The sequence below is a fragment of the Anticarsia gemmatalis genome, chromosome 20, assembly GCF_050436995.1.
Source record: "Anticarsia gemmatalis isolate Benzon Research Colony breed Stoneville strain chromosome 20, ilAntGemm2 primary, whole genome shotgun sequence".
Taxonomy (NCBI): Eukaryota; Metazoa; Arthropoda; class Insecta; order Lepidoptera; family Erebidae; genus Anticarsia; species Anticarsia gemmatalis.
This window is the reverse complement of record NC_134764.1, coordinates 3,714,125-3,726,850: the sequence shown is the minus strand read 5'-3', so window position 1 is coordinate 3,726,850 and position 12,726 is coordinate 3,714,125. Positions and strand designations below refer to the sequence as shown.

At 34.2% G+C, this 12,726-nt stretch overlaps 2 protein-coding genes across 4 annotated transcripts; one reads left to right on the top strand and one right to left on the bottom strand.

Annotated features, from left to right (window-relative positions):
* The first annotated feature begins 197 nt into the window (after nucleotides 1-197).
* Nucleotides 198-3,953, top strand: LOC142981614 (chromobox protein homolog 3-like). Its single transcript, XM_076127633.1, has 6 exons — nucleotides 198-332; nucleotides 1,199-1,289; nucleotides 1,762-1,885; nucleotides 2,094-2,240; nucleotides 2,497-2,683; nucleotides 3,159-3,953. The coding sequence occupies exons 2-5, from the start codon at nucleotides 1,203-1,205 to the stop codon at nucleotides 2,673-2,675; spliced, it is 537 nt and encodes a 178-aa protein (XP_075983748.1). The 5' UTR covers nucleotides 198-332; nucleotides 1,199-1,202; the 3' UTR covers nucleotides 2,676-2,683; nucleotides 3,159-3,953.
* Nucleotides 3,954-6,060: 2,107 nt separating this feature from the next.
* Nucleotides 6,061-12,283, bottom strand: LOC142981430 (uncharacterized). Of its 3 annotated transcripts, none has more exons than XM_076127344.1 (2): nucleotides 12,096-12,283; nucleotides 6,061-10,356 (listed from the first exon to the last, which is right to left on the bottom strand). In XM_076127344.1, the coding sequence occupies exon 2, from the start codon at nucleotides 10,345-10,347 to the stop codon at nucleotides 6,817-6,819; it is 3,531 nt and encodes a 1,176-aa protein (XP_075983459.1). In that variant the 5' UTR covers nucleotides 10,348-10,356; nucleotides 12,096-12,283; the 3' UTR covers nucleotides 6,061-6,816. The 3 variants fall into 3 exon arrangements, with proteins under 3 accessions (XP_075983459.1, XP_075983461.1, XP_075983460.1); XM_076127346.1 differs by lacking the exon at nucleotides 12,096-12,283 and adding an exon at nucleotides 11,846-11,972; XM_076127345.1 differs by lacking the exon at nucleotides 12,096-12,283 and adding an exon at nucleotides 11,728-11,858.
* Between the last annotated feature and the right edge of the window lie 443 nt (nucleotides 12,284-12,726).

The following is a 12,726-nucleotide window of genomic DNA, read 5'->3' as shown; positions in this document are numbered from 1 at the left end:
TAAATATTAACCTACCTTCTTCAATTAAGAAAAAAAAAAAAAATATATATATATATATATATCGAACTGACCTGTAGCTTCCTAAACCATATAAATTATAATCCAAGACCTGTTTAGTATGTAAGTATGAGAACTGTCTTTAAGTAGGTACACTTAAATTAGTGATTAAAATATTCGACATCTCTAAAATAATATTTGAGTGTCTATGGTCTTTTTGACAAATCAAAAAAATCGTGCATTGTCCAATGTCCATAGACTATAAAAAAATTGAAACAAACTCACGCAACTGCAACATACGCCGGCTTGTTTCTTCACATTTTTAAATAATAGAGGTAAGTAATTCAGGGTTATATCGATAACCACTTTTAGATCAGTACAAAATCTTACATTTCATTCAAGTTACGTATGAATCCCAGTGAAGAATCCAAGAAATGCAAGTCTGTTACCGTATCACTATAGTCAAAATGGCGGGACACGATGCTGAATATTGTATACTAAAATTTAAAACGTTGTCATGTTGTTATTTTTGTAGTCTCGGCGTCAGATGATTGTAGCTTTATATTAAATAACAAACTACCTGTATCAATATGCTCGTTTTTATAGTATATGCAAATTATACTGAATATAAGTTCTCTAGAAACTTGCAAGTCTTGCAATTATTTCGAATCAAGACGAATCTAACCATGCATGAGGCAGTTTGCGTTGCAAAATAATACTGTCTCAACTGTGTCTGGCTAGTAATAGAAGTAAATTTATTTATTTATGCTGCATGTTTGGGGTTTGTTTATGATTGATAAAACCTTTTTTTGTTATCAGGGCCTGTAAGGAGTAGGTTTTATCAGTACCGGTACTTGTATTCTTCGCATACTCTTGGTCAGGTGCCAGTTCGCTGGTGATCTCTAATAAAAGGTTATTGAACCAATCATGAGCTTTAAAAACATCTTCTGTTTTGACAGTTGATAAAAAATGTTTTGATAAGAATACAATCTCTCTAGAGCAGTGATACTCATCTCAACTTTCTTTCGAAAGGACTAACTTAAGTTTTAGTGTTGATACTGGGTGTGCGATTTGTTACATTACAAACATGTGTAATATAGGTATTTTATCAAAATTTTAATTCACTCAGTTGATAGCGGTGCATTCGGTTGGTGATTTTTATTTAAAACTTTTAGCAATGTTATGTTTATAATTGTTCCAGCATAATGGCCGACAAGAAGAAGGATGAACCTGAAGGAGAGGAGGAATTTTCTGTAGAGAAAGTACTTGACAGACGAGTCAGAAATGGCAAGGTAATATAAGAATTATTCTCTGTTGTCTCCAGATTCAACCTATTTGATAGTTTATTATTTAGTAGAATGTGGGAATTAAAGCAATGCCTATGCCACAGCAAGTGTAATTTGACAAAACCTGCATCAAAATGTTAGGCATTCCAAGGTAAAATGTGTTTTTGCATTAATTCCTGTATCCTAATATATATTAATCATGCAATGCGAATGTTTCGAAGTTATGTTTGTTAGTTGTTTAATTAATGACCGAGAAGTGTCCAAATCTATGAGCCAGTGTAGTTTTCTGACTGTAATAAAATAATAAAATTGTACCTCTGAAATAATGTTTGCTTGTGATAACACAAACAAAAATTTAAACAAGTCTGATGATATAATCATAATGAGAGAAATAATTTTAGAACATTTACAAACTTATGTTTGTTGTAGCTCTTTTTTGTTACTTATACGATAAATATGTATAAATTATGATTTTCAGGTGGAATATTATTTAAAATGGAAAGGTTACAATGACGAAGATAACACATGGGAACCGGAAGAGAACCTTGACTGTCCAGACTTAATTCAAGCATTTGAAGAGGCTAGGAAAAAGAAGGAAGCAGGTCAGTTACAATACATATTTTGCCTAAATTATACCTAAAAGTAAAAATTACTGAACAGGTTTGGGTAATAGTTTAGCTAGGCTGTTTTTCTGTTAAAATATTTTGAAATTCCCAATTTATTTTGGATTATATTTACATATTGGCATTGAACAAACTGCAACCACTGCCACAAGCATTTAATCTGCTATATTGTTCTTTTTAATTTCAGAGGGAAAAAGTGCAAAAGTTGACAAGGATGCCAAAAAACGAAAATCTGCTGCTGCAACACCAGACCTAAAAGGTGCCAAGAAAGCCAAAAGTGATGACAAAAAAGCGTCAGGCTTCGACCGTGGTTTAGAACCAGAGAAAATTATTGGTTAGTATAGTGTTATAGTTTACGTACAGTTGTGTGACCAACTCAATGATTGAAATAATTAACGAAACAATTTTATACATTTTATTGATACCATAAAAAGAAACTTGCTTCTTACTGATTTTAATTTAAATGCAAATTGATTGTATTTCAATGCCAAAATTCTACTTACCTGATATCATCGGATGTTGTTAGAGTTGTGTGGTTCACTCCATATCTTACCTATTGCTAGCTGTAACAATTATTTCAATGATTACAGGAGCAACAGACAGCAGTGGAGAATTGATGTTCCTCATGAAGTGGCAAGGTACGGACGAGGCAGACTTGGTACCAGCAAAGCAAGCAAACTTGAGGTGCCCGCAGGTTGTCATACAGTTCTATGAGGAAAGACTGACGTGGCATACGCCTGCGCCCGACGAGGCAGGCAACGACGACTAGACACTGTGGTAAGATTTATTCTTCCTTTTCTCTTTGATTAGATATCAAGCTATTGCATAAACTTAATGTTGTAGAAAATTATACTCAGAAAGATTTTTTAAATTTGAATATACACCTAGCTAGATCTTCATAGTTATCAGGATGGGTCTATGCTAGAGACAAGTTTGTTTAGGATTTAGGGACATGTAATTTCACACTACAGGAATCTGTGCTCTGCTCATGTTCGGCCATTCGAGAGTAAGCTCACCTTTACCTTATTTGACAGAGTAGTTATGGAAGTTGAAGGGAATATGTTGGTACACAAACATGTAGTATAAACATCGTAATGGAGATTTGTCCCTCGCTTGTCCTCTTACTTTACCTTGTGCATTCCCTATTTGTAAGATAGTAACATAATGATAATAGCTTAGCTGCTATTGTTCCCTTTGTAAATACATATAACTATACGAAAAGGTACATCTCAGCATTTTTTTTTATTTCCAGGTCTTCCTGTGAAATGTTGTCTCAACATTATGTGACGAAACTCGTACTTTTCGCAATAGTTGTTCATCATAAGGGAACTTGTCTACTGAATTACATCTAATTCACAGGACATGTTTGATATAGTGACTTAAGGTTAATTAATGATGTAGATACTAGACTCTCCTTTTGGTTATTGGAGTTGTCTTAATTATTTTTATACTTTTTAGTATAATTTTTTAAAACTGACGTCATTCATAAGCTATTCTTTTGTGTCAACTGTGGTTTTGGTTTAAATGCTTTTTTCCACATCCATTAAAATAAACACTTTGCGAGTGTTAAATAGGTTGTTATTGTTATGTAATGAAGATTTGATCGCACACGTTTCATTGTTGCGGCAGGCTAATCAAAAATGAAAACTACGTCAAATATCCGTATTATAATGCTCTCAATGTATAAACATCTTGGCCTACAGAGATGCGATCGAATCTTACACTTAAACAAGTAGATAAATGTGACCTCCTTTAATGTTTTACGTCATTCCGTTAATGAATAATGAATGACACAGAATAAAATGTTGATTGATTACTAAAACATTATTCTTATATTTCTCTAGAACAGAATATTATTTTCATAGATATAGACGAAGTAATGAATAATGTTTTAGAGTAAGATGAAATATATTAGCTAAGTGCTCTGCCAAGTTAATTTGTTTGCTTAGAATAAGGAACCTTTGTATATTAAGAATCTGTAATATTGTGAGCAGATATAATTAAATTTAGTACATTAAAAGAACATAATGCTTATTATGTTTCACTATTGAAGTTGTTATTATTTTGAGTACATTACTAACTTGTCAATCCACTTACACAGACTAACATCTAACAGACATTTAATATAACAGCATTGCTAACTACCTATTAAACATCTGTTTATTGTTCAAGTAAAAACAAAACAAATGAGTACTGTAATGTTAATTAAATTTTGACGTTAAGTAAATCATTGAGATAATCATTTGCATACTAAATATTTTGAAAATAGACAGTACATAATTTAATTCAATATAATGCTCTATCACGTGCGGTGTGCGGAGCGACAGTGCAGCACCATGTACACAATCTAATGGTCCGTTTTTTTTTTATTCACGCGAGAAGATAGGATAGTATGACACATATTCGGCTTAGCCGGTCGGCAAACTGTGTATTTGTGTAGATGAATGCTCGATGAAAAAATCCGCTCGGCCTTGCCGCTCCTGCATGCTCAATCCGAATTGTGGCGATCGAACCCAAATTAATTGACGAACTGAACGTGCCGAATCAAATATGTGTGTAGCACGCCTTAGAGATGAAAATAACAAAACGATTATCTAAAAAACATCTCTGTTATAAAAGGGACGTAAGTTTGCTGACAATTATAATTTTTTAGGTTGTTGTTATACTATAACTTTATAAGTGCAACTAATTCACAGGTATCAAGGCTAGGAATAGTTCATTAAGTCTAAGTAGCTAAAGACTGTTCTTAATTCTATTATTTTTTCGTGTTGTACATAATATAAATAGATGAACCTGGCCTTGATAGCTGCTCTGTACTAGCATAAATAGTATAACAATGTAAAAACAGTTAAATATTTTATGTTAAGAAATTCTATATTTTGTCCGTCGCGGTGCGCAGACAGCGGGGGCGATTCCGAATCACTATTAGTATCGAGTAAATATCGTATTTTTTTATATGGAAAATTGACTAACGCGTTTAGCGTATTTCGAAAGAACTATTTTTTTAATTAATCTAGTTAAAAATGCTTTACGCTCGATATGAGGCGACGTGATAGCATCAAAAGTTCGGAATTGCCCCTTATATCGAGTAGATACTTGATATTAATGTACCAACTTAAAAGGCATATCGCTGTAAATAATAGCGTACCTAGTCTTTTGTGCTGTGCACAGTCAGTATCAAACTGCCACTGTTCAAAGTAGATAATTTTGTTTTTTATTGAATCTTTTGTATCAAGTAAGTAGGAAATTCTTGTATAGTTCCGATTGTTCATACAATAAACTTTAAACAATAGTTTTATGTTTTACTGGTGAATTTCCATAAACTTTCTACTGTCGTTATAATAGTGTTTCCAACATGAATAATAAGTTTCGACTACCGTCCTATCGGTCTCATTACCTTGATCCATATCATCGCGTAATGCCATATTGGACGCAAAAAGCCAATACTAAAACTTTCAACTTCCCAAAATGATAACTTTGTGAGACGGAGAGAAATAAAATTGTGGAGAGGCAAAGTGGAACCTTGCGGGAGCAAATGCTTAAGGTTGCGGGATGCTTGCTTCTGGGTGACTTTATTGTTGTTTGTCCTTGTAGTAGGGCGCCCGGCTGGTGTATCTTAAAGGATTTACCAACTTTAATTAAACACTCGACGCTACTTGCGGTCCTGTTTTAATTATTACAAACTCACCTTGGCCACACCGAATCCTGAAGTATTATTTTTGCTTTGTTAGGAATATCTGTGACTGAAAAGAATATGTCTACATTTCTACAAGATACTTTACACAAAAATCAAAAATCATATCTATACTATACTAATATTATAAAGCTGAAGAGTTTGTTTGTTTGTTTGTTTGAACGCGCTAATCTCGAACTACTGGTCCGATTTAAAAAAATCTTTCACTGTTAGATAGCCTATTTATCGAGGAAGGCTATAGGCTATATATCATCACGCTACGACCAATAGGAGCAGAATACCAGTAAAAAATGTTACAAAAACGGGGAAAATTTTGACTCATTCTCTTATGTGACGCAAGCGAAGTTGCGCGGGTCAGCTAGTATCTTATATTAAAACAAAACACAACATTCTTTGCATCGTGATTTCTCGCAGGTGACAGTTTCACAAAGCTTTTCGCGACCGCTAGTTAGGTAGGTCAGTAAATAATAACGCCATTTATGAGTAATACGTATAAAAGTTTATTAAACATTTTTAACAATCAAGCACAATGGATAATAAAAGTGTGTCTCAAATGCAAAACTTAGCTAGACATCTAATCAAGCAAAGTAAAAAAAGCTGGTTATTATTTAGGTAGTTAATTTTATTTGAAAAACAAACATACCATATCATTATTAGGTAGAATTTGTACCTACTTATGTATAGTTGTTTGTAAATTATGTATGTAGTTACGCGTAATGTGTTTGTTTGTTAGACTCCACACTTAAATGTTGGGGCATAGAGAAGACCTTAGAGGTCTTTGCTAGAGAATTCCAGTTTCTACTATTAAATGCGGTCGATCTATCTATTTAATACATTTCATATATTAGAGGTTAATAAATACTTAGTCATAAAATATAAACAAGATAATACAGGATCACTAGATTAACTTGCGATTTAGCAATCTCCAAAGCATTGTAGAAAATTTTTGTGACGTTTTTTAATAAAATAACGTTGGAGGTTGTAAATTGTGGGCAGCAACGTAATTATGTCTTATATCGGGCCATTAATTTCAATCCGTACCTACCTACATATATTTTTAAACATGCAGGTAATCGCGTCTGGAGCAACATTTGGTAAATGCAGAAAAGTGCAACAGAAATATAGACATAATTATTTCCGTTGCACCTACAGACGTAGTGGTTTAATTCTCTGTGATGCGCGTTGGATATAATTTGTTAATAGAGAAGCTATTTTTTTAATTAATTGCCTGTATGTCTATTTTACTATAGTAGTGCATTTTTATTTCTACAGAGGGATGAGAAATTACGTTCTCCCAAATCTGATCGTACACTTTACCTTTAAAGCCATCCTGACCAATGTCGATGGAACACAGGTAACCATGAATAAAGTCTTTATCGGACAACATACTGTCATAAAATCCTTGCACCACTTCCGTGGATAATCTATGATTAATTATTTCTTTTACTGATTTAGCGAAAAGTACGTAGATGCAAGGAAAGTGCAACGTCACGTCACGTTTAAGAACTTCCAAACAAATATGACCAAACTCTTGGCCCAATTGCGCATCCCACTCTTTTCCCTCGGAAGAATAGCCCTGTACCAACTTCGTGAATGAAACTGCGAGTTTCCATGTCGTTAGCAAGTTGTAGTTCTCCGGTATAGATAAGGATTTTTCTAACTCAACCTGAATAAGCGAATACATTTTTGATGGTACTATCATGTTTTTAGGAATAACATACTCTTCTATGTCGCGCAATAGTTGAGAAAGTATTGTCTTGACATGACTTTTGACAAATAAATGTCCGTCGCGTTTTTCTGCCCATTTTTCAACTGACCGGCGCATCAGCGGAACAAAGATTTTTTCATATTTTTGTAATTGTTCAGTTTCATCATGAGCACACAACAAATAAGCAGAAATTATTGCCGCAACGCTTAAATGATTAGATTTTTCTCCATCGTTGAAGAAGTCTTCGTAAAATTCTTGTATTAGAGAAGTGACAAAATCTAAGTCCATGGTTTCCATCACTTCCCTCGAATGTTCTGCCAAACGGTTGCATTGCCATTCATAGTTTGAACGATTACTCTCATCAACAGTAGGAATAAGTTGTTTTAAAAAGTTGTAACTTTTCACTAAGAATTTTGCCCTGACACTTAATGGAACTTTTTCTACTTCTGACAACTTTTCGTAAATGCTTTTATCGTCCGTGAACGTTAAGTTTTCTATAAATGACTCCAACAGTTCCCACAGACTGATGACTTTTGTGGTGTCACTTTCGTTACACAATAGTTTGAAAGTGTAGTTAAAGATGAGCGATCGAATGGTTGCGTTCTTAGATGTTTTCCAACAATTTAAAAATATTTTCTTGAGTTCTTCACGCTCTAACTTCCTAAATGCAAATCGAATGCCATGTTTTTGTACAGAGACCGGGGAATCGAGCAGTTTTGGAATATATTGTTGATTCATAGTAAATTTCAAATTATGAAATATGGCAAGTAAAGAAGGAAGAGCGAATTGTAAGTAATCACCTTTGGCATATGACAGGATTGCATCGGGAATCGGTTGAGGACGACCGAGGTGCATGTTTTTAGCAATTAACTGTTGTATAATAAGAACTCTTTCATCAACTGTTTTCCAATCGATTTTAGCGGATTCTGGTTTGTACTTCTCGATAATGTCTAAAAGTAGTTTTTTAGGCAACACAGTGCAAACTGCTTTCACAGCAGCTTTCTGGCCGCTTGTAATTGTTCCATTAATATGATTTAGGTATGTATCGATCCATTGTTGCACGAGCGACTGCGGCCAGTAGATGCGAAGCTTAATGAGGAATCGCCGCAGTGACAATTTATCATTTGTTCTCAAAGCGGTTACTTCGTCTGTGTAGCGCTCAAGCAGCTGTGAGTTATGCTTAAGCACGTTGAGGCACACTTCTTCGCATGGATTTAATGCTACTGATTCATTAAACATGTGTTTTCGCCAGGACTTATTTACATCGTACAAGCACGACAAGCTCTCTTTCCATGAATTTTTCTTTTTTAATTGAATAAATTCTCTTATCTTCTCAAGTAACACTGGGAAGTCCAAAAAATCCTTATCCCAGTAATGAAGCAGTTTCAAAATGTATTCTAACACCTTGATCGCTTGCGAAAAGTCTTCTTCATTATTAATAGGGTTTTTTAATCTGAGTAATAAGTTTTCATACAAGTAGTTAAACACCTTACTCTGCTGATCCTCGTTCATCTCATTTTTGTGCGTAACGAATGTGTTAAAAACATCAGAGAGAGATGAAGGGGACTCAAATAGCTTCGCTGTGTCTTCTGGTGGGTCTGGATCGTTGAGAGCTTTGTAGATTAATATTGAATCCATAACTTCTTTACAATTTGAACGTAAGTCTGAGCATGTTGAATTAGACTTAGAATTAGAATTAGAGAGTACCTGGTTAAACAGATCCCAGGTGGTTTTATCGTATTTTGAAATATGTGTATGTTCCAACAGTTTAGAAACAAATTTTAGCTTAGGAAATGTTTCTTCATCTTTGCATTGGTGTATATAATACTTCAAGAGCATTTGAATGTGTTGCAAATTCTGTTCAGCGCACGTGATGAGGAAAGAAAGCATTTCTCGTTTTGCACAAGGAATAGAGCTCAAGCTGATTAACTTAGTGATTTCATCATATGCCTCTTGAAACGGTGCAAATTGGTACCAAAGATAAGGCTCTCGGTTGTATTTGCAGCACGTACTTTTGATTTGATGTGCTTCCATACCAAGAGTCTCTTTCTCTCTTTCGAGATCCTCGTTTTCTTTGCGCATGCACAATTTTTTCACGAAATCGAATTGTTCATCTTTGGGTAGTTTATTAATGAAGTGTTTCAAAGTGTTTAATTGAAACAGCACTGTAAGATTTCTAAACTCTCTATGGTTCAAATTTTTTTTTGCTTGTGCGTATAGAAATCCCTTTATCTCATCTACTTTTAAGTACCTCACAAATGTTGGTATATGAATAATTTGGATATATTTTTCAATTTGATCGAACACTCTCTTTGGAGAATGATTCATAATTAACTTCGTAGCCTTACGGTTCAGTTTAGGATACCCGTAATATTCATCGTTGTTATCTAAAGCATCCAGATATTTATCAATATCGGTGTTCAATAAGAAAGTTACAACTTGCAAATATTTTTCTCTCTCATAATATTCTATACCCTTTAAGATAATCTCGAAAATAGACACGGATTTCTCGCATAGACGTTTAAATAACGCTGTGTCTATGGATTTGTTGTGTGATTTAAAATGGTCTACGACGTTCTTTCCAATAAAGTCTACTGAACAATATGGTAGCCATTTGGCCGCATCGATATCTGACTTTTCGTTTAAATAGAAGCTTTCTGCTCGAGTTTCGTCTTTGATATTTAGCCTTATGTGTCTTTTGAACTTATTAATGGCTTTGATTGTCATGTTTGGAAATAATTCAGACTGCAGATATTGTGGATTGATGATGCCTGCGTATTGCTGATCTGTGATCATCCACGTGGATCTGGCGATGGCCTTGGACACGTACAACATGTCGTCGCTCTTCAGTACATTAAGTATGTATTGGACATCTTTGGCTCGACATGCGAGATCAATCTTGAGCAAGTTCTCTAGGTCGCTGTCCTCGTAATTGATGTCTGTTAAAGGCTGATTAGCATTGATGCTATCTTTTAGTAGTTTGTTGTAGTGACGATGTTTCTCGCGGAGACTTGAGCCTTCCAGCTCTTTGGGCGCCATGTTGAGAAACTAGAAAGACAGAAAATCATAAATAAGTCCAATTTTATTCATGCATGAAGAATTAATGAGTTGATGTGTTTTAAAAGACTTTATCTATTCAGCCCATTTTTACGTAAATCCTTAAACACGTAGACACTGTTGGCAGTCCGAAATATATTTAAATATTTACCTCAAGTTCTTAACTTAAGATATACAGAAGCCTAAGCCCACTTACGCACTAGCGGTTACAGCTTAGTCTAGTAGGTACTTATTATTTGGGTATCACTTGTCAAATATTGATATTATAGAAATATATTCTATTCTGGCTAGTCTGTTGTAAGATCAAGACTAGAAGGAGAATCAATTGAGAATGCCTTCGAGCCTCTCAAAGCTCGAGGTGTGCTTGGTGAGGAGAGAGTGAGCGAGACAGATGTATAGGAGTAGGTAAATGTAGTATTAGGTAGTAGTAGTAAGGAAATTGAATAAGCCTCCCTCAAACAGTAAACTCGGTATTCCAAAAAAATTACATTATCAACCTATTAAAGATTCGTATCATCGTATCATTATTCTTATCTGAATTTAGATTACTGACACTGTAAATGTGTCTGTAGAAAACCAGTGAAGCGTGAATTTTATCTACAGAGATTACCCCCATGAATCTTCTACTACAAAATATCCTTATTTTGTAAACTTTGTCGAAGGTAGAGGTCTTTCACCAAAGCTGTTTACGGTATGTTGAGGTTCTACCCCCATTTGACTTCTAGGACACAAAGTCTGATGTTTTGAACATTTTGGCTTGTTTTATTTTTAGGAATAAAGGTGATTTAGAAAGTATTTACTAAACTAAACCCCGCAAACCCGCAACTGATTAGCGGAGTTTGTTTTGAAACGACTTCAAAACAAGGAGAGGGATGTTTTTTGTCACCTCATACCTTTTAGAGGAATTTCCATTTAAAATTAGGATATTTATCCTTAAACATGCGTAACTTCTAAGCTGACAAACTACCGATAGGTTTCGGCCAACACAAAAATTTATTATCGAATTTCATATTCACTAAAAATGAAAGAGAATTAATATGGATTACAGTTTAATACGTTTTAGAATAGGTAATTGTACTTTGAAGTCGGATTATTTCTTCCAAGAATTATTAGCGAGTGTAAACAAGCAATCGAAATTTGGCCTGAACGAGTATTATTACATAATTATTTATGGTGAATCCTTGTTACCCCCACGGAATCACTGTTTTCGGCACTTCCTCCCACGGCACTAGGACATAATACAATATCCATAATAATGTGTACATAGTTACTTAGAGGAATTATAATACAATATCTTACCTAGTTCCTATTTAACCATAAATGTTAAATTAATTATTTAAAGATTAAGAAAATCCTACTTACATGAAGAGTAAAACAAATATGGGAAATAAGTAGGTACAAATTAGTATATAATGGACGCCCGGCTAATAAAATAATAGAACATGACAAAAATTGTCTTGTCTACGTCCTTGCAACCGACCTGCAGTCACAATTTATTTGCGGCTACTCGTTTTTCATTTGCTGATACACTTGCTCGCTGCCGAAAATATCAAAATAGCTCAAAGCTATAGATTCTTTTAGTTTTTTGTGTCTATAGTATTATGTACTTACGTGTAAACTTCATTTTCGGACGATTACTCATACTGATAATGATGGACTATTTTATGAATAAGTGTAATAACCCATCGGAAGACAGATAATTGTGACTAATTGTTATAGTAGGTACCTACCTTGAGATAAGGTGTGTCCTTTTTTCGGTTTATTAGTTTATCGACGCACTGCTAAGACACAAACGACAACGTGAAAGAGACGACATGAGCCGGTAAACACAAACTTGAAACTACTTTAGTGGGGAATCTAATCTGACCCTGAACAACACCGAATTATTGGTTGAATAAAACTATAAACGACAACGTATTGCTGAACGTTTTTGAACGCTATTGTTTGAGAAATAAGAGTCAAATTAGTAAATTACATTATTTTGGCAGTTCAGCTAGTGGGTGGAAGTCAAGGTGAAACTGAGAACGAAAACATAAAGTGAGCGAATGAATGAGTCGGCACACCACAGATAAAGTAAAAGTAAATGCTTTTTGTAATAACGCAATTTGCAATAGCCATTATTTAGCTTAATTTATTTTTAAAACGTGATATGCCGGTTTCAAAAACTTATGGATAAGCGTCAGATAAACAGTAACTATCCTATAGATAAATTCTACAAGAAATATTTTCTTAACCGATACTTATTGAGGTTTAATTTCATTTGAAAGATCACATGAGAGATTTCATTTATTAAAATGTAGGTAAAGTAGGTACCTATCTGTCGAACTTTTTTCTTCAAGTAGCTAAAAAATTATAGGAGGC